The sequence below is a fragment of the Cryptomeria japonica genome, chromosome 3 (assembly GCF_030272615.1).
Source record: "Cryptomeria japonica chromosome 3, Sugi_1.0, whole genome shotgun sequence".
Classification (NCBI taxonomy): Eukaryota; Viridiplantae; Streptophyta; class Pinopsida; order Cupressales; family Cupressaceae; genus Cryptomeria; species Cryptomeria japonica.
Window position 1 is genome coordinate 785,253,696 of NC_081407.1, and position 26,555 is coordinate 785,280,250.

Genomic DNA, 26,555 nt, shown 5'->3' on the forward strand with positions numbered 1-26,555 from the left:
TCTCTTTTACACAGATTCAACTCTTTTTGACAATGCAGACACAATACCGATACACAAATTTCATAATCATCTCACCTATTTATACAAATCATAAACCTTGATAACAAGGTCGGCTAAACCCTCAACTCACAATTACAAAAATTGCATCACACGATACAAATATCGACCACTGAACCAATATTGCTATTTACATTACATAGCATGGACCTAATTCAAATTCCCAAATGATCACATCCATCGAAAATCCTGCCAACATCACCCGCTACATGCTACACCACTAAAAATATCGCATAACACGAAAATCATCACCGGTTAATAAAAATCACCAAAAATCACACAATGATCAATGCAGATCACCAAAATAAATAGAACACGACTAAGGAACACCAACAAACACATTAGAATCATGCGAAATCGTTGCACCAACACCTCTTTTCAAATCTTCATTGATCAATGTTTCAAAGCTCAAGAACACAACCAATCAGTAACTATCACGAGGAAAGATAACTTGTAGAGCACCAAATCATGAACCATCCGAAATGATGATTCATAAGATAATTCAAGACAATATCCCAAAGTCTCAGCACAGGATCTGATTATACTGGAATATACCGAACGAAATACCAGATTCTGCAAAACAGTGATCAACAAAACCAAACTACAAAACCGGATCAAAAACTCTTCCCAAACTCTCCAGAATAACTCACAGGAATATGTTGACATCAATAATAATAACATATCCTAGTAGCAGCAATGAACAACCAAATCCAACTCCGCAATAATCCAACATTTTCCCCCTTTGGCATTGATGGTAACATATGAATGTGAAAACAGTCAATGCAAAGAAAGAAGATATCACCAGCAAAGTCACCAAAAGATCAAGATGGATAATGCATTTTTTTACATGATTTCTCTCCCCTTTTGACAACAATGCCAAAGATCTCCAAAACAGAAAACCAATCTCTCTCCCAAAACATAAACAACCAAATCAACAGACTACACCAGCAGAGGAGTAGTACCAACTCATCAATCTGGATAAAAGAATATGGCTCTGAAATTCACCAGATCAATGCAACTCAATGCATATAGTCCTCATTAGGAGAGGTGGATACCCCTAAGTTTTCTCTCAAATAGATAAATGTATCTGCAGGCAAAGGCTTTGTGAAAATATCAGCAATTTGTTCCTTTATAGATACATATTATAGCTTCCCCTTCTCTTCACTGACTTGCTTTCTAAAGTAGTTATATTTGATTGATATATTCTTAGTCTTTGAATGTTGCACCAGATTATTTGACATGTTTATAGCACTGGAATTATCATAGTAAATAACAGTAGGCTCATCATGAATAACTCTGATATCTTTCAACATTTATTTCATCCAAACTATCTGAGTGCAATTACAAGTAGCAACAATATACTCAGCTTCAACAATAGATAAAGATATCTAATCTTGTTTCTTGCTAGCCCATGAAACCAACTTCTTACCTAAAAAGAATTCTCAACCGATAGTACTCTTCTTGTCATCTACATCACTAGCCCAATCTGCATCAGTGTAGCCACACAACATGAAATCATCATTCTTTGGATACCATAAACCATAATCCTCAGCTCCCTTTAGATATCTGAATATTCTTTTAACAATAGTGACATGACTTTCCTTCGAATCAACTCGATATCTAGCAGCCATACACACAACATGCATAATGTCAGGCCTAGTCTAAGTGAGATATAAGAGTCCACCAACCATAGATCTGTTCAAACTCTGATTATCTTTAGGAGATTCATCATTTTTAGACAATTTACAACTACTCACCATAGGAGTTCCAACCAGTTTGGAATCATCTAGTCTAAACTTCTTCAATAGTTCCTTCACATACTTAGTTTGAGATATAGAGATACTGTTTGTTGTCTATGCAATATGCAAACCTAAGAAAAATTTCATCTCACCAATCATAGATAAATCAAATTCTTTCTGCATATCACTGACAAACTTCATACTCATATCATCATCACCACCAAAAATAATGTCATCAACAAAGACTTCAACAATTAGAATGTTATCATTTTCAATCTTAAAGTACAAATTACTATCAGCAGCACCTTTAGTAAATCCCAATTTCAACAAGTATTTGTCTAATCTAGCATACCAGGCTCTAGGAGCTTATTTCAATCCATAAAGTGCTTTCTTCAACTTGCATACCATGTCTCCATCATCTTATAGTGAAAATCCATCAAGCTATTCATGTAAACTTCTTCTTCTAGATCACCATTCAAAAATACAATTTTGATATACCTTGAAATCTTTATAAGCAGCATAAGCAAGCAACAATCTAACAAATTCAATTCTGGCAACTGGAGCAAAGTTATCCCTTCTTGCTATGAATACCCTTTGCAAACCAATCTAGCTTTATTTTTTACTACTTCACCAGTTTCATTCAATTTATTTCTAAAAACTCATTTAGTACCAATAACATTTTTATCCTTAGGTTTAGGCACAAGTTCGCAAGTGTTATTCTTTTCAATCGGATCTAACTCTTCTTCCATGGCTCTTATCTAGTTTTCATCTTTACAAGATTTAGCAACATCTTTAGGCTAAACTTTGGAAATTAAACATACTTCTTTTGCAACTAACCTTCTTGTAGTCATCACACCTGTATTCTTGTCACCAATAATCCGATTCTTAGAATGATTTAATCTTACATACCTTAGAGTCTTCTGAAAGTTCTAATCTTCAAGTTCCTGCACATCATCACCAGCAACAACAACATCCGGATTAATAGTCTCTACCAAATCATTCCGCTTGGACTCTTCAGGTTGAATAGGAGCTAAAACAACATGTTGACCTTCATCATAAGCTTTGATCTCCTTCCCAATGTTTTCACCCACCTTCACATTTTCACTCTCAACTATCTTTCTCAGTCTCTTGTTATAGCACCGGTAGTCTTTTCTCTTTGTAGAATATCCCAAAAAGATACCTTCATCACTTCTAGCATCAAACTTTCCAATATCCTCATCTCTCTTGATATAACATTTTCTACCAAAAACTTTGAAATATTTCAGAGTAGGAACATGACCAAACCAAAGCTCATAAGGGGTCTTACTGGTATCACCTTTGATATAAACTCTATTAAATGTATAGACTGCAGTACTAATAGCTTCTCTCTAGTAGACCTTCGAAAAATTTCCTTTAATCAACATAGTTCGTGCAGCATCCAAAACAATACAGTTCTTCCTTTCAACAACTTCATTCTGCTATAGGCTCCTAGAAGCAGATAGTTGTCTTCTGATTCCATGCATCTCATACAAGGAATTGAACTCACTGGAACAAAATTATCCACCTCTATCAGATCTCAGACACTTCAGCTTCAATCCGGACTCAATTTCAACTTTATCTTTGAATATCTTGAATTTCTCAAATGCTTTTGATTTCTCCTTAAAAAAGACAACCCACATCATCCTAAAATAATCATCAATTAGAAACATAAAGTATCTATCACCGTGCACACTTCTAACATTTGTAGGTCCACATAGTTTAGTAGGCACAAGATCCAGCAATTCATCTGATGTATACCATTTTCTCTTGAAAGAAATCCTTGTTTGCTTACCCAACTGACATTCCTTACATACCTGATTAATAGGTTTAACAATTTTAGGCAAATCTCTAATAGCTTGTGTAGAGCTAATCTTAATCAATGAATCAAATTTTACATGACACATTCTTATGCCATAGCCAACTCTCATCTATCTTAGAAATGAAACAACTTTTCTCACCCGTTGTCAAATAAAAAATGTTGCCTTCCTAGTCTAAGTCCCAGATGCAATCTCTATACCAGAGGCATTCAAGATCTTGTTGGTATTTTGGTTATGTTGATATGGTTTTGTCATTGATGTCAACACCTACTAACACTTTTCAACTCTGGCACTTTAAAGCATTGGCAATATTCACCGGCAAGCAAGTGACTTTATGCACAGTCACCGGTATCTAGTACACCAGTAGGATATATTATTCACCGGCACTTGGAATGACATGGAAAACACTTTGTTATGTTGAAGACATTGTTTGGACACTTTGTCTTGGAGACTTGTTCGTTGGTATATTCGAGTTTGCATATTTGTTGTTACCGGCAAATAGGTCTTGGATAAGCACCGGCAGGCTTAAATATTCTAGATCAGCACGACACGCTTTGGAAATGATTTATCAATGTTGTAAATGCATTAAGCCGCCATGTTGAATTGGATATTGCATCGGTTATTGATTTACTCATAAATTGCTTATATTGTAATATCTTTTAGAGCCGGCCTACTAAAATTGGTCTTAGGTTATGGTATAAATGTAACATCTTATTTGTAAGATCACAATGAGGATGAGAATGCGAATGTGAAGGAAGGAATAATTTGGTATATGCGAGAATAAGTAGAGCTATACACGCAGACATCATTTGAAGGTTAAAGGAAGGTTTTGTGAAGACATATCAGAACTACACCGGTATTGAATCCAGCATAGAAAGATGTTATTTTGAGTAGTACATCTTTATTGGATTTAACCATCCAATTGTAGTCAGTGTGACTCCCATTTTGTGTTTGAGCAGTGAGCTCTAGGCGTTTGGCCTTTCTGCATGTGTAGACCCCATTTGTATACACATACTATCTGCAGTAGTATCATCTGATTGTGGGTAAGGTTTCCCACCGTGGTTTTTCCCCTATAGGGTTTCCACGTACAAACATTGGTGTTATATGTTGTGGATGTTATTGTCTTTCTGTTTCATGCATTAATCTTTACCAGTACTGCAATTAACTGATAAACTATCTACCGGCATAAATTTTGGTCATACTTTTCCATGCTCACAAATTTTATTTTATCATCGGTCATTTGATGTGAACAACCGTTGTCAATCACCCATTCACCCTCTTCTTCTACCTTAGCAGCAAACGCTTTCTCCTCAACAAAACAGCTAGTGGAATCAATATGCATAGTTCTATCTTCTTTAATGGCAATAAACACAAATTCATCTCCTTCTGATTCATCATCTGTAACACCTTCATCTGCAACATAATAAAAGTTCTTCTGGTTCCTAAACTTCCAATTAGACTTATAAGGCTTATCATACTTCTCATGCTTCTCATATCTATCATACCTATCATGCTTATCAAACTTATCATGTATGTCATACTTAGCCATTCTCTTTGGGCATCTAGAAGCAAAATGTCCTATCTTATTACAAGAAAAACATTTCAGGGGCAACTTTCCATCATACTTATCGACAGCTTTCTAAGGCAATCTCTGGACAATGAATGCTCTAAGCTTATCAAGCTCTCTTTCTTGTTGTGCTATCTCTCTTCTTTCTCTTTCATATCTGGATATCCTACACTCATCAAGATCATATATCTTCTTACCAGATACAAATGATAATGCTTTAAATGTTGTCTCAGACTTTCCATGTGACTCTCCAAATTCACTCATTTCAAATGCAGCATGTTTTCCAACCAATATATCTCTTGTTATCGTAGTTACACTCTAGATCTCATCAATAGCAACAATCTTATGTTTGTAAGAAGGAGGCAAATATCTCAGAACCTTAGCAACAATCTCATCTTCCTCAATCTTTCCACCGGCACATCCGATACCAAGGACAAGCTCATTCACCTAAGCCATGTATGAATGTATGTTCTCATCATCTCCCATCTTCAATGTCTCATACTTCCCTTTCAAACTCTACAACTTAGCAACTTTCACTTGACTATCACCTTCATACAAGATCTCAAGCTTCTCCCAAATCTCATGTGTGGTATGAAGTCCCATTACATTTGTCATTTCAGAATCAGTCAAGGCACTAAGCAATGCTTCCTTCACTCTGATATTATATTCAGCTTCCTTAACCTCATCAGGAGTAGATGGTCCGTTCTAAGGAACAACATAGGCATTCTTGGTGATCTTCCAGTAATCTTCTCCAAGACATTTCAAGTGCACCTCCATCTGGCTCTTCCACATAGTGTAGTTGCTTCCATCAAACCTCAGACTATCTTTCTTGAAAAGAATACCTTGAGCTGCCATCTTGGATCTCCTCAAGCGATTAAGCTTCTATCAGAGGATCTAGATCTGATACCAATTGTTAGATACAATCAAGAAGGAAGACTCGGAGGAGGGGGTGAATCAATCTTCACCGGATACAAAAAATAAACTTCAAAACTAGAACTGATAAACTATAGCAATACACAAATAAGTAAATTAACAACACAACACACAACACCAAGATTTTTGACATGGAAAGCCCGGTTAAGGGAAAAAACATAGTGGGATCCTACCCACAGGAAGATGATACTCTACAGTAGTATGTGAAAATATTATAATGGGGAATGCACATGCATTCCTGCACACTCCATAGAGCTCACTGCTCAAAATATATTTGCCTGAAAGGATACAACCCTCAAGGAAGTCTAACTAACTTACAATATGATTCAAACTACAATCTGGAAGAAATGAACTGCAATGATAGCATCTACAAATGCTTGATGACAGTTCTGGTTAAGTACAGTTGTCTGCTCTCCAACACCAATCTCAACACAACACTTCACTAAATGATAAATCTCTATTTTTCATATTTAACTCTTTCTAACAATGTGGACACAATACCGACACACAACTTACATAAGCATCTCACTTATATATGCAAATCATCAACCTTGATAACAATGTCAGCTAAACCCTCAACCCTCAACTCACAATTACAAAAATTCTATCACACGATACAAAGATCAACCACGACACAAATATTATGATTTATATTACATAGCGTGGACCTATTTGAAATTCCCAAATGATCACATCCACCAGAAATCCCACCAAGATCACCCGCAACACGCTACACCACTAGAAATATGGCATAACATGAAAATCATCACCAGTTCATAAAAATCACCAAAACTTGCACAACAATCGATGCAGATCGCCAAAACAAATAGGACACAACTAGGTAATACCAGCAAACACGTTAGAATAATCTGGAACGGTTGCACCAACACCTCTTTTCAAATCTTCATCGGTCAACATCTCAATGCTCAAGAACACAACCAATCAACAACTATCACAAGGAAAGATAACTTGCAGAGCACCAAATCACGAATCATCTGAAATAAATATTTACAAGATCATCCAAGACAATATCCCGAAGTCTCAGCATAGGATCTGATCATACCGAAATATACCAGAGGAAATATGAGATTCTGAAAAATAGTGATCAACAAAACCAAACTACAAAACCGGATCAAAAACTCTTCCCAAATTCTTCAAATTAACTCACAGGAATATGTTGATATCAATGACAAGAACATATCCTAGCAGCAACAATGAACAACCAAATCCAACTCCCCAATAATCCAACAGAATTGAACTAGCATTCCCAACTAACCTACATCAAAAAGTGAACCTTAGACATTTGGAGACCACCACAATAATTGACCTCCAAAGAGCTTCCTCTCCAAATGATAAAGAAATTCCTTTTAATATCCTATGGAGCCAATCCTAATATAGAAATTTGAAATCAATAGCCCAAATCTACTCCCTCTAATAAAAATGCCTAGGATTGTGAGAACATGTGAAACTAATACAGATAGCTAGAGGAGGAAATTGTTGTAATTGGAGGTAAATAGGAAAGTAATGTCATCTTATTTAATACCTAGCATTTGAAATTAATTTTAAAAATTTGTTAATTAACTCTTTTTTTCCTATACAACAAGATTGGTATTGAAACTTATCACGATAGCCTAATAAAAAGTATAATGAAAATTATGCCCTAATAGCAAGATTAAGTACTTTAACAACTATTTTGGCATTTGCAGCATAATCTAAGTGGACAATATATTAGTTTGATGATGGATTTTTTTAAATGATTTCTTAAATCATAAGGATATGAAGTTATAACACGTGAACCAAAAATTTAGAAGCTAAATAATATCATTTAAGATATCAAGCAAGCACAAATAGATTGATACAATAAAATAGATAAAAAAAATTATGAGGATGGCTTTAATAGGGTGAAAGTTAACCTACACTTAATATCAATTCTAAAAGTTATAATGACATACTTATGAGATATTTACATAATGATTGTTTGAATTACATTGGCAATAGTGAAATATTAACAAAGGTATTAAATAATTCAATGAAGAGTGTATTTAAAATGATGAATTTGGGTTTGATTCACTTTAAAGTCACATAGTCGAATGAAGGGATTTTAATTTCATGAGAACACTACATAATTGATTTCATTGATAAATTTGAATAAATATTTGTAAACCATTGAACACACCATTAGATGTCGATGTGAAGTTGGTCATAGATGATGATATTGAAAAGATACCCATGACACTATATATAAGTTTAGTTAATATTTTTACACATCTTATGTTGTCAATCTACTATCAAGATTAATGCAAAATTCAAGTAATATTCAGTTCTACACAGTAAACAAATATCTAGGGATGTTTGTGGTAGAAGCAACTTAAATATTTTGTATATATCTATAAATATCTTTGAATGGGAAGAATATAAAAAATACCGATTCCATCTGAGCTATTTATAATAGGAAAAGTACATTAGATTGCATGTTTAATTTGAAATCAAATGTAAATTCTAAGCATCCAAAAACTTTGTTTAAAGTATTTCATTATCATCAATAGAAATAAAATACATTGTAACAATATAACAGCATATGAAATAACCTGATTAATGATAAGATTAACAAATTAAAAATATTTTTAAGAAAAGAAATAAAGTTTTCATAAGAAAACTTAAAGTATAATTAACTAAGATCATTGATCATTTGATTATAAATTTTTTGATAGTTTAAACTAAATTTTAGTTCATCGTGATCAATTTATCAATGTATTTATCGAAACATTGAATACGTCATTTCATTAGAAATATTTTGATAGGTTAAACTCAATTTTAGTTCTTCATGATCAATTTACCAATGTATTTATCAAAATGAAGAATAAGTCACTTTTATAAGTTACTAAATATCAAAAATTAAAGAAATCAAGTCTTATTAAATGTAAAATTCGAAAATCATAAAAGATAAGATTGGATAACTTATCCCTCAATCTTTAACTCTTAACTAAAGATGATAAATTCAGACATAAAATATCACCGGACTGTTCACCCAGAGTGTGTTAAAACCATCTCCGCTGTCGTGAGTGAACCGGCCTTCCTCACCGACTATCTATTCTTAGCCTTATCTTCTTCTTTGTGCATGCCAACTATGTATTCTCAGTGTTTATCCCTTCCACCGTTTGGTCTGCCCCCGATATTCACCGCTTCTATTCACAGCTTGCAAATATAAACGGCCTTCTCTGCAGCTAGAAATAAATATCTTTGTGGCTACTCTGATTATCTCAGATCTCAGATGAACATATCAGTTTTCGCAGTTCTGAGAATTGGGTTTTAATAAGAAGAGTTTTAAATCATCTGGGTGAGTAGATGACCTAAACAAGATATCAGAATTCGAGATCATCTTACATTCTTTATAATTTAAAATTCTCTAGTCTGAAATGATGTTTATGTAGGAAACAGGGGAGGATAAATAACAGAAAACAGGCATATTAATTTATAGTTTATTACATCTAACAAAGATCTGAGAGAGTTTCGACACTTTATATACACAAACAACATTACATTCTGCTGTAGACACATAGCTTGACAACTTCAGACTTATAACATCTTATATCTCCCTACAAATCTACAGAGCTGGACTCATCACAGAGTGAGGAGCACTTACAAACTCGTTTCAATATATAGAAGATCAATTAATAATATGATTCATGAAAGAACCATAACTCAAGATCTGTAGAGCATGTGCAACATATGGACTTACAGAATAATTAATTTGTTGAAAAGATTAGATATAAGATCTGAGTTACTACACAGTAATAAATTTGTTGATAGGCTTAAGAAAACATGCCTAACTTCTGTAAGTGTAAAAAGAAAGAGGAGTAAAAGATCTGTGACTAGTCCTCCTGTGACAAGATCAACGGCTGTGAAACGTAATTTGCAAGGTTGCTTTGGGGAAAGAAAAAATTCCCCGATTAATGGGAAGAGGGGAGCTTTGGCCTCCCCTCGAGGACAATGAGAATTATTTCTTGGAATGTGCCCCTAACAAGAGACGCTTAATTAAGTCCAGATGGACTTAATTAAGTGTGATATTTTTATGTTGCAAGAAACAAAGTTGTCAAAGGAGTCTGCTGATTTGGTTTTTTCATCTTGGATAAGGTGGAATTTTCTTTCTTCTCCTGCTTGTGGTGCTTTAGGAGGTTTGGCACTCCTTTGGAATAAGTATAATATTGAGGTACAGTTAGTGACATCTGCTACAAATTAGATGTTGACTTTAGTTATAAGCAAGATTTCGAAGGTTAAATTCTGACTTTTTAACATTTATGCTCCGTCAAGAATTCAAGAGAAGAGTAAGTTATGGGGTGAATTAAAGAGGATTTCTTCTCCCTTAAAACATGGTTCCTTACATATCTTCGGGGGTGATTTTAATGCTATCACTGATTTAGATGAGAAAAGAGGAGGTGTTTTCCCTAATAAAAAGATTATGGATGACTTTGGGGATTTCATTTCTGATATGAGCCTTTTTTATTGTAAGTCTCAGATGGGGTTTTCACATGGACAAACATGAGAAGGGATTTTTCTCAGATTGCTGAGAGATTAGATCGGTTTTTGTTATCTGAGAATTGGATTGATTCAGATTTTGAATTCTTTTCCTCTAGTCTACCGATCTCAGGTTCTGATCATTTTCCAATTTCCCTTTCAGTTATTGAGGATAGGGCTTCTTTTAAGTCTCCATTTAAATTTAAGCCCATGTGGTTTAGGGATTCTTCCTTTTTGCTTCTGCTTATGAAATGGTGGAATTCTGCTCATTTTTGTTCTGGGTCCCGTATGTTTCAGATTGCTAAGAAGTTAAGTTATTTGAAATTGAATATTAGGGAATGGAATATCTCGCATTTTAAGAACATTTTTCAGGAGAAACAAAGGATTCAAGATATGATTGAGTGTCTTAATACTCATGTGCTTCAACATGGTATGGTGCCACAAGTTTTTGATGAATTGAAGTCACTAAAATTACAGCTTGAGGAGGTGTTAGCTAGAGAGGAAATCTATTGGAGACAGAAATTTAGAGAGTTATGGCTTTCAGATTGTGATAGGAACACAAATTTTTTTCAATGTAAGAATAGGATATCTTGTATTCAGTGTCAGAATGGGAATTTATTGACAAAGCCAGAGGACATTGCTTCAGAGGCAGTTAGGTTTTTTAAGTCATTATTATCTTCGGAAAATGGAAATCTCAGCAATGATATTATATCTAATATTCCTCCTTTAGTATCTTTGGAAGACAATAAGATGTTGATGTCTCCCTTATCTTTAGAAGAAGTTAAGAGTGTTGTCTTTTCCATGAATCCGGATAAAGCTCCATGACTAGATGGTTTTACTTCTTTATTTTTTCAAAAATGTTGAGATTTTGTGGGAAATGATGTTTTATTGGCTCTCGAGGAAGCTAGGAGAAATAGGTTTATTTTAAAAGAATTTAATACTACAATGATAGCAATTATTCCTAAAAAAGAGGACACTAAGACTTTTGTTGACGTCCGCCCCATTGCTTTATGTAACACTTTGTATAAGATATTTATGAAGGCAATTTCCCTTAGGTTGGCAAAAATTCTACCTAGGATCATTTCATTGGAGCAAGATGGTTTTGTTTCCGGAAGGGAGACAACAGAGGGTGCAATTGTAGCACATGAGGTGCTGCATTCTATTTCCACCCACCAAAGAACCCCGGCCATGATACTTAAACTAGACATGATGAAGGCTTATGATAGAGTGGAGTGGGGGGCTTTATGTGATGTTCTTGAGAAATTAGGTTTTTCAAAGGCCTAGGTCAAATGTATTCGTGCATGTATTTCTTCTACAAGATTCTTAGTTTTAATTAATGGTTTTCCTTGTGATTTTTTCACTTCCTCTAGGGGTTTGAGACAGGGAGATCCCCTTTCTTCCTTTTTGTTTATTCTCCTAGCTAAAACCATTAGTTGGGCTATTAGGGCTGCTAAAGTGGGGGGCTTTGGAAAGGTATCAGGATTCAGAATATTCCCCAAATTATTTCTCATTGTCTCTTTGCAAATGATACTATGTTATTTGGACATGCTTCGTTAGTTGAGGCAAAAGTGATTAAAGGAATAATACAGAATTATGCATCATTTTCTGGTCAGAAAGTGAATGGTGATAAATCAAAGATTTTTTTCCTTAATACATCACAACTGGTTCAGCATAGGTTGCAATCCTTTTGGGGATTTGAGACTGGAAATCTTCCATGTACTTACCTTGGGATTCCTTTCTTTGTTAAACAGGATAAGATTGGTTTTTGGGATAAGATTATTTTGGTTATTTCTAAAAGAATTCTCTCATGGAATCATAGATGGTTAACTTTGGCGGGTAAAATTGTTCTCATCAAGTCTATTTTGAATGTTGTTCCCATATATCTCATGTCTATTTTGAAGTCTCCAAAAGCAGCTATTGTTAGTTTACAAGATACTCTTAGAGATTTTCTTTGGAACAATAATAAAGATGGCAAGAAGAAACTCCCTTTAGTTGCATGGGATAAGGTATGTTTGCCTAAGGAACTTGGGGGAACAAGAATTCGGAGTCTGGAGAATTAGAATTTAGCCTTAGGTGCTAAGTTGGTTTGGAAATTATATGACAAGCCTAGCTCCTTATGGGCATAGATTATGTTTGCCAAATATTTAAATAATGGACCGAGAGAGTACATTTTTAAAGTCTCAAATTTGCCTTCGAGTTCTACTATTTGGAATTTCCTTTGTAAATATAGATCAGTTATTTTGCCTCATCTCTAATGGATTTTTCATAATGGTAGAAAGGTCAGATTCTGGGATGAAGTATGGAATGGACACACACCTTTGGTGAATATTAGGGATTGGTCTCCTCTTATCATTGTTTTTTCCTCCCTTTGGGGTGTTTTTGTAGCAGATTATTTTGAAATTGTGACTAGTGGACCCCTTAAGCTAGCTAGGTGGAAGTCGATTGATTTCTTAGATGTTGATCAAAGTATGAAATTAGATTTTGAGAAGTTTTGGGTGGATAGAATTGTATTTCTTTTTGATTCTGAGGATGAACTTATTTGGACAAAGAATATTTCTGGTAAGTACACTGTTAAAGATAGTTACAACTCTCTTATGGTTGCTAAAGATTTATCATCTTGGCCTTGTAAGTTGTTTTGGCATTCGGCTTGTCTTCCTAAAGCTGGAGCCTTTGCTTGGTTGGTAGTTCAGAATAGAGTCCTTATAGGTATGATACTAGACAGGCTTGGTATTACTGTTGTTTTCCCTTGTGTCCTTTGTAACAAAAATTTGGAATCTTCTTCACACTTGTTCCTACATTGTGATTATGCTTATGAATGTTGGCAGTGGTTGTTTGAGAAGTTAAATATATCCTTTGTTATTGGTAAGGATCTCATTTCCCATTTTAGATCTTAGCCCTTTATGTTTGCCTCATCTTTTTATGCATACCTTTGGATCATATCTCCATCTATTATGATTTGGAATGTTTGGCTAGCGAGAAACAACAGGATATTTAAAAAAACAAGTTCTCCTATGTCTGAGGTTCTATTAAAAATTGAGTCTTCAATCTCTGAGGTTGCTTTGTCGTTTATTTATAAGAATTTGGAAAATCTTACTTATTTTTTGCACTGGGATAGTAGAGTTACTAGAGTTTGGAAGATGCTGTCAATTTTACCCTCTCATGGTTCAATTTTAAAAAAGAATGATACGATAGGTAAGAGATGCTCTGCTAGATGGAAACCTCCTCCATAGGGGCACTTTAAATTGAATTTTGATGGGACCTCTCGTGGTAACCCTGGGTCGGCTGGGGTAGGCATGGTAATTTATGATCACAATGCAAATTTTATTCGAGCTAAGTGTCATGCTATTGGTTTTAAAACTAACAATTATATGAAATTTCATGCTTTATCTTTTGGATTGGATATGGCAATCTCTTTGGGAATTAAGGACTTAATAATTGAAGGTGATTCTATGGTGATTATTCAATGTGTTATGAAAAATAAATCGAATTGTTGGAATTTGCAATATATACTTGATCCCATTTTACAAAAATTATAATTGTTTGAATCTTTCTTGGTATCCCAATGTTACAGAGAAGTTAATAAGATTGCGATTTATTTGGCAAATTTAGCCATTGATAGCAATGCTAATCAACGAGAGGTGGGTTTTGAAGAAATTCCTTCTAGGGTATGGGAAGGTTTGCAGCAATAGTTATGTGATTTTCTTGCGTAATGTTGATGTAAAATTTTATGATGATAATTATTCCCACTTTCCCCTTTCATTTCAAGTATTCATGTTCGTTGTCTAGAGGAGAGTTCGAGCTCATGGTATTTGATACAATAGTGTTTTTCCAAAAGTTTTTTGATACTTTTTTTTTTGGCAGGAAGGTTTTTGGCTCATAGGATTTGGCACAGGGCTTTGGAAAATTATGTCTTCTTCCATTGATAGTAGCTGTGGAGTATACATTTGAAAATTATCCGATGGGTTTTTTTGGCAAATTGTCATATGGGCTCTATGCAAAACTGATATTATATATGTTGTGACTGCATTTTGTATGTGGTTTTGGGCGGGGTGTATAAACTGATCCGTTAGATACTATGGGTTTATTTTATGAGTTGTGACCGGAAGTTTTCTTCCCAGGGTTCTTTCCTCTGATATGCTCTTTGAATCCTGTGTAAAAAATAAAAAAATATTAATAAAAAAGTTTAGTGGAATAATCCACTTTTATTGAAAAAAAAAAAAAAAATTGTTGATAAGATTAAATTTCAGATCTGAACAGAGAAAATAAGATTCAATGTAGTAATGACAAGATAATCCATAGCTGGGATTACCATTTCCAACAGTTTATTGAAATTCTAAGCTTCTCCGATATATTCGCAGTGCCTTAAAAAGATCAAGGGACAGAAACAGTCTTGTCTCTAAATTTTTAGTGGCTGCTCAATATGTAACACTGGTTTTTTTCGTGAACAAATTAAAATGTAGCAGAAATTGTTGTATCCTACTTACTAAAATGTCCGCTAACCCATGAAATGTTCCATGGAACCATCTGGCAGAGAAACTGCTAAATTTAATCAGTAGCAATGAAAGAGAATTTCGAGGATGTCGTAGATATAGAGAATAAAAAAAACAAAATGCTTTTCAATAATATCCATTGGGCTGGGATAATATTTTACAGGATTGATTTGTTGAAGAAAATATTCAAACATTGAGATCTGAAGAAAACCCAGAATCTTCCATACGACTTGAGAGCCTATTTAACAAATATGTTCCGACATTCGAACCAATTCATTAGACAAATTCATATTATAAAATTAAATGCTTTATTTCAAAGCTAACATGGCTTGTTACATGATAGTGATTCTCTGCACCAAGTAGCTGGATAAAACTCCAGACTCTCGACATAACTAGTAAAAATAAGAAGGATTAAACACTTCATAATTGATTTACTACAAACATTATCTTTTATAGCAACACTCCAGCCCAATCCATACTCTGCAACCAATTTTATTCATTAAAATCTTAGAAGGGTATTCGAAATGATAATGCCACGATAAAGAAAAGCGAAAAAAAAATACCTGGAGTAGTATAAGCAACGTTGTTGTACTCGGCGAATCTAACGAGCTATCCTTCCCCACAGGTAATTGTAAGATAGGTACAGCTTCGTCAACTTCTATCATCCCTCTAAACTCACAGGGATTTCCCCTGTTAATTTGTTGTGCGCTAGATAAATATATCTCAGATGCTGGAGGCTGCCAAAGATTTCTGGTATTTTTCCACTTAGTTGGTTTTCTGACAACTGAAGGACCTCCAACTTCTGACATCCCTCTAAACTAACAGGTATCTCCCCTGTTAACTTGTTCTGCTCAAGATAGAGATTATTTAGCTGCTGGAGGCTGTCAAGAGAATCTGGTATTTTTCCACGGAGCTGGTTTTCTGACAATTCTAAATTAACCAATTTTGAAAGATTTCCCAAAGAGCTGGGAATGGTGCTTGATAAGTTATTTGTAAAAAGGTGAAGATATTTAAGGTCAACGAGCATGCCCAATTCGTGAGGAATGGGACCTTGGAGATAGTTTCCGAATAGATATAATTCGGTCACTTTTGAGAGATTTCCCAAAGAGCTGGGAATGATGCCTGATAAACTATTGTTAAAGAGGTAAAGAGTTTGCAGGTGAGTTAGCATGCCCAATTTAGTGGGGATGGAACCTGTGAGAAGGTTTCCTGACAACTCCAAATCGCTCAATTTTGAGAGATTTCCGAAAGATCTGGGAATGTTGTCCGATAAGTTATTTCCCCACAGGGAAAGAACCTGTAGTTGAGTGAGCATACCCAATTCAGGGGGAATGGCACCTGTCAGATCATTTTTCTCCAATGTCAATTCAACCAAGGCGGACAGATTTCCTAAGGAACGGGGAATGCTACCCGTGAGATTGTTTCCTCCTAAGTAAAGATACTTCAACTTGTGAGATCACTCAGCTGTGGCGGAATGCTGCCATGGAGTTGGTTATAAGAGAGATCCAATTCATCCAAACAGCGGCAAGCGTAGAGAGAAGGGGGAATTGTTCCTTGTAATCGATTGTTCTGCAGCCATAGTTTCTGCATACGAAGAAGTTGGTTGAGTTAAGCTGGAATGTGACCTGTCAGGGCGTTGTTGGAGAGATCGAAGTATTGAAGAGAGGATAGTTGGCTAAGTTGAGGTGGAATTTCACCAGTGAGAACATTTTCTGAAATATCTAAGTCAGTCAATTTTGAGAGATTTCCGAAAGAGCTGGGAATGGTACCTGATAAATTATTTGTGAAAAGCGAAAGAAATTGCAGGTCAGTGAGCATGCCCAATTCAGGGGGAATGGTACCTGTCAGATCATTTTCTGCCAATTCCAAATAAACTAACGCGGAAAAATTTCCTAATGAATGGGGAATGGTAGCTGTGAGATTGTTTGCTCCTAAGTAAATATACTTGAGGCTTGTGAGGCAACCCAGCTCAGGCGGAATGCTGCCATGCAATCGGTTATAAGTGAGTGCCAGGAAATACAAACTGCGGCAATCAGATAGAGAGGGCGGAATTGTTCCTTGTAATTGATTGTTGTACAGCAAGAGTTTCTGCATACGGGAAAGCTGGCCGAGCTGAGGTGGAAAGTGACCAGTGAGGGCATTGACGGAGAGATCGAGGTGTTGAAGAGAGGATAGTCAGCCGAGTTGAGGTGGAATCGTACCAGTGAGGGCATTGGCCGAGAGATCGAGGGATCGAAGAGAGGAGAGATTCTCTAAGATAGGAGAGATGGTGTCGCCTAAATTCATAGACGACAAATTGAGGGCAAGGACAGAGTGAGAGGAGGGATCTCAGGTAAGACCAGACCAATTGCAGAGGGGTATTTGGGGTGTCCAGTCGGGCAGAGAATTGGTGCTATTGTGGGAAATGGCGTCTTTGAACCGCAAGAGCAATTGCTGTTGTTGGTGCTGATTATGGAGTGATTGAGGTAGAGCAGAGATTGAAAAGATGGAAATGGAGAGCACCATTAAAGGGAAGAAAACAAGAGGAGCCATGGTAAAGCAGTTTAAAGCGGCGGGGGAGGACAAAACACACAAGGCGATACAATTGATTGTATTGAATGGAATAGGCATGGAAAAATAAATACATGGTGTGACAATTTTCTTTTAATCCTTTCACATTGGTGGTAAAGGAGTGGACGTTCACAACATTTACTTTACTATTTTTATTACATTGAATGATACGATTTACTACAGCAATGGAAAGATTGTAGTAGGAGGACAAAATGGCGTGATGTTTGAAGACATTGAGGAAATTGACTCACTTTCCTCACCCAAAAATCCTAGTTGAAGTATTGAGCGATAAAATCCCTAAATGAATGGTATCCATAACATGTGGGCTTGAAATGGCACGATCTTCTAGACTATAGATACAATTATACACACTATAAGACCTGTAAGTAAACATTACTATTTTGAATGGTAAATAAAATGCAAACAATTTCAACAGGTGTATGAAATGACTTTTCAAAACAAAGGACTGAGAATGCAAGACCTACCTCCAAGTTTCAAGTGCAATCTTCTCCTCCTGTCAGTGATGAACAAGTTTAACCCCCTTCTAGAAACAAAAGTATAAGGTTGCAAAAAGGATAAAGGAATTTGTGAAAAATGGACACAGCCACACTGGTGCACATGCATGCAATAAAGAAATGTACTTACAATTGTCCAACGCACAATCCCAAATGCAGGTAAGATCAATAATAGGAAATGCACATGAATCTTTGAAACAACAGAGCTTGACCAGATATCCAATATTATGTTGGAAATTAAATCCAACTATCAACATTTATTTCTCCTCAATAGACTCTCTTCTGCTGCCATTTTCGATCTTCCAGATATCCTTCATACGTGTGAGACGTCTCTTCTCTACCTCAAATTTTAAAAAAATAAAAATATAATGCATAATCTCCTTCCCTATCCTCACACGTTGTAGTTGTAAATGCAGAGTTAGATGCTTTCATATGTTTTTTTCTTGTTTGATAGAGTAGGGGATTCACTACCCTCAAGACGATGAGGTCTTAAGGAGAAAATGACCCCTACGTTTTCTCACATTACCAGCACTTTGGTGAGCTGAGGGGGACGATATAGAAGAACTAAAGTTAACTATTCTAGTTGTACTTATAAACATGAAATGTCAAATAACTAGAAAATAAAGAATGATAAAAATATTTTGCCTATGAGAATCTAAAACTTAAAATATGCACCTTTTACCATCAGATTGGTGAAGTCTCAGCCTCAAATGCTAACAAACCATGGGAATGTTTGTGCACCACTCTATTCTGTATACGTACAAATCAAAGAAAAGAACCAAAAAATGTACTTAAAAGATCTCCACTCTCCACGAACCTATCTGCCACCTACACACACTGAGATAGGGAAAAATGTTGGGGCTATGAAGGTTTTTTTGCCTCAGTCAAACTCTTGTTTCAGTGTTTCCACCTTCATGGACAATCCAATAGTTAGATTTGGCTAAAAAGAGACCACGTAATAGAAACAATCCTTTCTTAATAGAGGAAAACCCCTATTACTAGAAATTAAATGATAAATGATTAAATACAAATAGATGATAAATTCATCTAGATGTTTGATAAAAACAATATTGCATTATAACACAATACATACAAGAGATAAGAGAGAAAGGAGACCATTACATAGCAAAGACCTCTCAATTTAGATGGCAACATGATAGTGCTTGAGAGAAGACTTGGCTTCTATGATATTATTAGTATATTTTGGTAGAGCTTTGCTATGAACATGAGAGCAAAAGATCCTAGAGTGCAGTTGTGTCAAATGTGAAAGGAAAGATGGGCTTTATTACTTAAAATGTGTGGGAATGGTTGTTTCAAATGCACCCAAGTGAAGGGACATGTCCAAAGAATCCTGATGCAGAATATATCTATTTGAATCTATAATCATTTTAGGATGATTGTGTGTTGTGTAGATGTCTGTGCGCCCTATTTCTATCCAACCAAATCAATTCCAAATTCAAAATAGGGGTTGCTAATGCTTCATCTTAGAAATCCATGATGTCAAAATAATAAAATCTTGATAATGAATTTTGTCATAAATGCATTGGACTCAATTTGAAGGTGTTATAAATACATAGGGTGTCATTAGTTACACTACATTTTTCTTCAACTTTAATGAGTTGATCGACTTGAGAGCTCATGTACACTAAAGCAACTTAGAAAAATATATTCATTAAACTCATAAAGTACACTGAATGCATTAATTCCCTCAAAAAAAATATTGTAGAGGTCGCAGATTCCAACTAGGGGAACACAAAGGATGCCCCAGTGCTTAGCGAAAAACTACAGTGTTTGATCAAATTTCAGGTATTACAAAAATCAGATAATTTCTTTAACCTTGAGAATGTGTACTTTGTGATTATTTCATTCCATGCAATTACATCGCTTTCAGGCATTTTCCTTAAAAAATCAACTACAAACTGCACAATTCACCAATGGAGGTCGTCGGCAAAGGTTGTGGATTTAGTCTTCACACCCGCTAATTGCCTTTGCTTCAAAGTTTGTGAAGCTTGTCAACAAATCAACTTTCTGCAAACGTTGCAATCATTACATTCCCCTGAGATGACATCTCTTTAGAGGTGGTCTGTTAAACAGTTTGTGGCCTAAGTGTATGTTTCCACCCTTTCTATTCATGCCTAGCATGGCAGTGGGACACCATATTTGTTTGAGACACTCTGTCAATAGCTTACATGCCTAGTGAATTCTTCATCGATTTACATTCATATATGATCTACAGGCATGAAGAAAACGTGTCCACACAAATGTTAGAGATCTAAATGGCATCTTAATTATAAGGTTTATGATATCTTCAAGATAACGAGCATGAAGGTCAAATAAAGACACTCATTAATCAACTTGGAAATACGTGGAGAATGCTTCATTAATTCAAATCTATTTTGTGCACACACAACAATCATTTCATTCCATTCTCTGCAATGACATTGAGGCGTTATGATAACATTTTGCATGCAAATTTATCAAAGCATTCTTTGTGACATTTTGTACAATGGTTCATGTGTAATTGTTGGAATTAAGGTGTTTCAACCTTTGCAAATCCTAACATCAGCTAATGTGTTTATTTATTAATTTATTAATTTATTAATTTATTATTTATTGCCTACAAATGTTTAGTCATCTGGTGGGATCCACGGGCTTGGTGGCATCCTACTTGGTGATGATTGTATGACACAATGTTGCACATGTGGAGGTAGGCATCCCACATGAGGATCTTGACAAGTGTTGGCCAATGACAAATTCTATAACAGAATGGACAAGTGGCTTGAGATACCTTTTGCATAGAGAGGGTTATCACGAGTTGTAAGAGAATAAGCTAAAATTAGTCATTTATGACGGATTCTCTTACAACTGTAGTTGTTGTAAGTTATGATAGTTGTAAGATGGATAAGAGCATCTGTCATACCTTGAAATAGTAAATTTTAAGTGCCCGACTTAGGAGGTTTGAATGGGGAGTCATTTGGAGACGTAAATGTGTCATTTGCATGTTTTTTGGTGGCCGAAAAATTGTATTTCTCTATAAAAGGTAGTCTTGAGGAGTGTTATGTAATGTAATGTTTGTAGGTGAAGTGTTATACTACCGGAATTAATCCAGGTTGTGGCTTGTAGCTGTAGACTCTCATTGAAGAAGTTAAGGGATGGCATTGTATTGTAAGATTTTGATTAATGGAATACAAAGTAATGTGCTTTTGGAGTGTGGGGGTTTTACCCGAAAGGGTTTTCCCCATGATATATCTTGTGTTCATTGTTTATCTTTATGCATTTTTAATTGCTACCTATGAATGTGTTTTTGTTTCTGTAATAGAAGATTTGTAAAGAAAATTTGTAGAATCTCCCCCACTAGATTAGTGTTAGGAAGCGTTTTCTGCACCTTGGCTTCCTTTCAGTTGGTATCAGAGCCTGGCTAGTTTTACTTCCGTTGTTGGGTAGTGGGTTTTTTGTACTGATCTTAGTTTGAGTGGGAGCTTTTGCAGAGTATTTTCAAAATCTTGTTACAGGAAGAAGATGGCAAGCACATCCGCAAAAATTGATATGGAGAAGTTTAATGGCAGCAACTTCAAATTGTGGAAGTTGAAAATGGAAGATATACTCGTGGATTGAGATCTATGGGCGACAATATCTGGAACAAAAACTCAGAATATAGCATAGGATGTTTAGGATACAATGGATTGAAAAGTTAAGGGCCTTATAAGACTCTGTTTGGTAGACTCTGTATTATTACATGTCCATGAAGGGAAGACTGTGAAATGTCTTTGGAAGAAGCTCGGAGATGTTTATCAAGCTAAATCCTTGGTAAACAAACTTTTTCTGAGAAAGAAAATCTATTCTTTAAGGATGCAAGATGGAGGATCTGTTGTTGATCATCTCAATACATTCAACATGATTATTGCTCAATTAATTTATTTTGGTGACAAGATTGAGGAGGAGGATCGTTGCATGCTTCTATAGTGTTCTTTGCCTGACTCATGGGACCACCTTGTTATGGCTATTGGGAGTACAACCACCAAGTTCAAGATGGATGATGTGGTATCATCATTACTTTCTGAACAGGTACAAAGGAAGACTTCTGAGACAGCTAAGGAGGCCCTTGCGGGTCATGGTAGATCCAAAGAGAAAGGCAAGAAGAAGGACAAGAAAGATGAAAAAGGCAGATCCAAATCTCTTGAGAGATCTAAGTCTCCTGGAAAGTCCAAGGCAAAGTGTTGGAACTGCGGCAAAATCGATCATTTCCGTAAAGAATAAAAGGAGGAGAAAAAGAAGAAGAAGAAGAAGAGACCCTCCGATTTAGATTTAGACAAATCCTCTCAGGATGATGGTGAAGCATTTGTCGCATCCTTGGCAATGCATGCATCGAAAGATGTGTGGCTAATTGATTCAAGTGCATATTTTCACATGACCTCACATCGAGGTTGGTTTTTGAAGTATGAAGAATATGATGATGGAAAGGTGTATCTCGGTGATGACTCTCATCTAAAGGTTGTTGGCCATGGAAGAGTCAAGATTAGATTCCCTAATGGAAGAGTAAAGGGGATCGATGGTGTATTGCACATCCCAGGTTTGGCACAAAATCTACTCTCTGTAAGTAAGTTGAGTGATGTGGGTGTGCAGGTTGTTTTCTTGCAAGGTGCATGTAAGATGACTAGAGGTTCTATGGTGCTTGCTAAGGGTGTTCAAATAGGCAGCTTTTATAAGCTGGATGCATGCATTGTATAGTACAATAGTGCTTCTGTGGAGTCCAAGAAGAGGGCTCTAAATTCTTCATCCTCACCATCAGATCGAGCTGTGAAGAGGACTATTGCTTCTACATCTGATGGTCATGCTTTCTGGGTACCTAAGGGTGCCAATGCTATAGAGATGAAACTTCCAGCAGAGAAGACAATGTTATGGCACCAAAGACTTGGTCACATTGGTGAGAAGGGTCTCAAAACCTTGAAAAGTAAATTCCTCATAGAGGGGCTTGAAGATTGTAATCTTGAGTTTGATTTATGCAAACACTACATCTATGGTAAACAAAATCATGTTCAGTTTTACTCTAGTTCTCACAAATCTTCTAGGTTGTTGGACTTGATACATTATGATATTTTTGGTCCTATTAATGTTCCTTTGATTTTAAAATATGTCTATTTTGTTTCATTGATTGATGACTATAGTAGAAGGACATTTGTTTATTTTCTTAGAAGTAAATTTGAAGTCTTTAGTCGGCTTAAGGAGTTTAAGGCTCTTGTTGAGAATCAGACTAGTAGAAAGATTAAGTGTTTGAGGACTGACAAATGGTAGCAAGTTTTGCTCAGCAGATTTCGACAGGTTCTTGTAAGGATCATGGGATTGAGAGGCATAAGACAAATCCATACACCCCTTAGTGGAATGAAGTTGCAGAGAGGATGAACCAGACGTTGATGGAGAGGGCTAGGAGTATACTTAGTGGTGCTGGCCTCAAACAAAAGTTTTGGGTTGAAGCAGTAGCCACTGCCTGCTATCTGGTAAACAGATCTCCTACATCAGCACTTTTTGATAAGACACCTATGGATTTGTAGTTAGGAAAGAAGCCCTCAATGAGACATCTCAAAGTATTTGGTTGTGAAGCTTATGCTCATGTTTTGAATGAAAAAAGATCTAAGTTGGAGAAAAACGCTCTGAAGTGTATCTTTATTGGCTATGGTGTCGGTGTAAAAGGGTACAAGCTTTGGGATCTAGTGTCAGAGAAGGTTATCTATAGAAGAAGTGTTATTTCTAAAGAGATCAAACCTTCCACTATTGAGCTACAACCAGAGAAAGAAGAGAAACAGAATAAGGAGGTAGTTCAGATTGCTTCTACCCCTGGGAAAGAAGAACTACGGGCTCCTGGTGGACTTGATGATGAGGAGAGTTCTAGAAGCTCTAAAAGTTCTGAAGAAGATGAGGGTGTGTGCACAAAGATGGTGGTCAAAAAAGTGGACACCACCCCAAAAAAACATGGAAAAAAAAGCAGCGCGTACGCGCTTAGGTTTGTTCTTCCCGAGCCTAGAGAAGGTAGCACGTACGCACTGCTTTTAGGGAAAGTAGCGCATACGTGATACAGATAGGAAAATGAGCGCGTACGCACTACTTATAGGAAAATGAGCGCATACGCTCTAATAATCCCAAAAGAACCGCGTACACGGTGCTTGTCAAAAAAAAAAAAAATTTAAAACTGGGTCTTATTTTCCCGTGAATAGCACGTTTTTAGTTTGTTTTTTCTTCATTTTCCGTCCTAAACCGCAAACGAGATGCTAGATTTGACCTCCAGACACTATGGATGAAGGTTAGTTTTTGTTTATTTTTGTCTTTCTTTCCCGTTTGTTCAATTTGTTTTACATTTTGAATTTAATTTCATTAATTTTGATTACGTTTTTTCATTTTTTGTTTCAAAAACTAGATTCTTCTAATCCACAACAAGAACAACCAAATGCACCTCCTGAAAACCCACAAGATACACCTCCAATTCCTCATTTTGATTGCACACCTGAAAAACAGGAGCAATTAATTAATCAGTTAGGACAAAATACATCTAAAATCAATAGACTGATTGTTAAATTGAAAAGATCTGAACTTGAGCATCATCAATCCCTCACCACTAGCCTAGAAACATTAGCTAGTGGTTTCGTAGTTGTTTGCACACAAATTACCAAATGGGGAAGCTTTAGAGATAGGTGTCGTCAATTCTATGCCGATGGGCTATCATACAAGGGAGTAAAAAACAAAAATATTAGTAAACAACAAATATGTGCCCTTTTCGTTGATCCCAAAACTGGTCAGTCATTACCTCTTAATGCAAAGAGGTTTCCCATACATTGGTGTACCAATGTGCAGATGAAGAATCTTTTTTGGCAGAGGTGGTGGATGGTCTTTGATGATCTACCTTGTAATAATAATGAGGTGACATTATATTTTTTGAGAAAAGTATATTGTGATTTTGTGCTCAATGTGCGCCCAAACTATTTTGACATGAGAGAGTTCCATGGTAGAGGTGGTGGCTCTGCTCAAGATAGACCTGGAGCCCATAAGCGATTACCCGCGGAGAGTCGTCGCCCCCTAGTACCCAAACCCAAGATGCATCAAGTTGTCCTAGTAGAGCTGAAAGATTCGATGGAGCTACAGACTCTTCAGGTGTCCACAGCGTTGACTGGTGCCATCATCCAGCATGGGACGTCATTAGCACACCCTACTATATTGGATGATGAGCCATTAGTTTCTCCAGGTGGCGACAAAGAGCCCGTCCAGCATATGTGTGTCAGTTGCTTGGGGATATGCTCGGGGATAGATGATGCAGCTGGTGCAGATAGATCCTCATCTCATCTGTGCACGATTTGCGGGACTAGATGTCAGGCCCGCATGGCTGAGAATTTCGCGCTGACAAATGAGTTGATGGACATGGTGTTTGCCCATGAGCGACAGACACAAGTGTGTTGATTTGAATTCATAGCATTTTATTTATCAGTCACTTTACATTTGTAATTACATAAATAAATTTTCATTTATACATCGAATTAAATTGAGACAAATAATATGCATTTTAGGATGCAGCAGCGATATCCCATACTCCTCCCCCAGTTACTATAGCTGCAACTTCGATACCTGAGGTCTAAATTTTGTAACATGTTAAAATAGAATAGTACACTTTGAATTCAAAAAAATACAAGATATACTAACTATCTTTAATGCTTGGTCCAATTTTTGGTTTGTAGGTGTTGATAGGGGACCAAATGTCCCAGATTGATGACATCACGCTCTCAGCGATCGATTTTGGCCTACAAGGCTATATGGTATCATATTTTGTACAACCCTTTTTATGTATTGTTTTGATGGAATATGCAAGTCATTTCATTTTAGATTTTTTAAATTATGTTTAATTTATTATATGTAATAATATCTCATGTTAATTTTGTCTTTTTAGGGTACCCCCTCCGCGTCTAGGGCTCGTCCTAAGAAAAAGAATTTCTCGAAGACGCCAAAATATGGGAAGAAGGTAATTGAACACATTTTTAGTTGTACAACTGTTTAAAAATGTTGAAATCAAGTATTATTTGGGGTTTGTAGATTGATTAGTGTTTTTTGTCTATTTTACATGAACAACGGCCATGGAGCTATGTGGATTTGTTGAATGCACCTGATTCGCCCATGGATCAAGAGAGGGTATCTCTACTTTATTTTCTTGATTTCATGATTATATGCACACGTACATCTGAACTTGTGATATATTATAATCTTATAATTTTTTCATACAAAAAATATCCATACCTATTTCATCAATGGCAAACCCTCCTCCGTGCACTGGAGAAGCATCTCAGGATCCAGTACACTTTTGTTTAATATGTAAAATT

At 36.0% G+C, this 26,555-nt stretch overlaps 1 protein-coding gene across 1 annotated transcript; it reads right to left on the minus strand.

The window, feature by feature from the left end:
* Positions 1-15,797: 15,797 nt before the first annotated feature.
* Positions 15,798-17,230, minus strand: LOC131069560 (probable leucine-rich repeat receptor-like protein kinase At1g35710). The gene is made up of 2 exons (XM_058005061.2): positions 16,762-17,230; positions 15,798-16,564 (listed from the first exon to the last, which is right to left on the minus strand). The coding sequence occupies exons 1-2, from the start codon at positions 17,228-17,230 to the stop codon at positions 15,798-15,800; spliced, it is 1,236 nt and encodes a 411-aa protein (XP_057861044.2).
* Between the last annotated feature and the right edge of the window lie 9,325 nt (positions 17,231-26,555).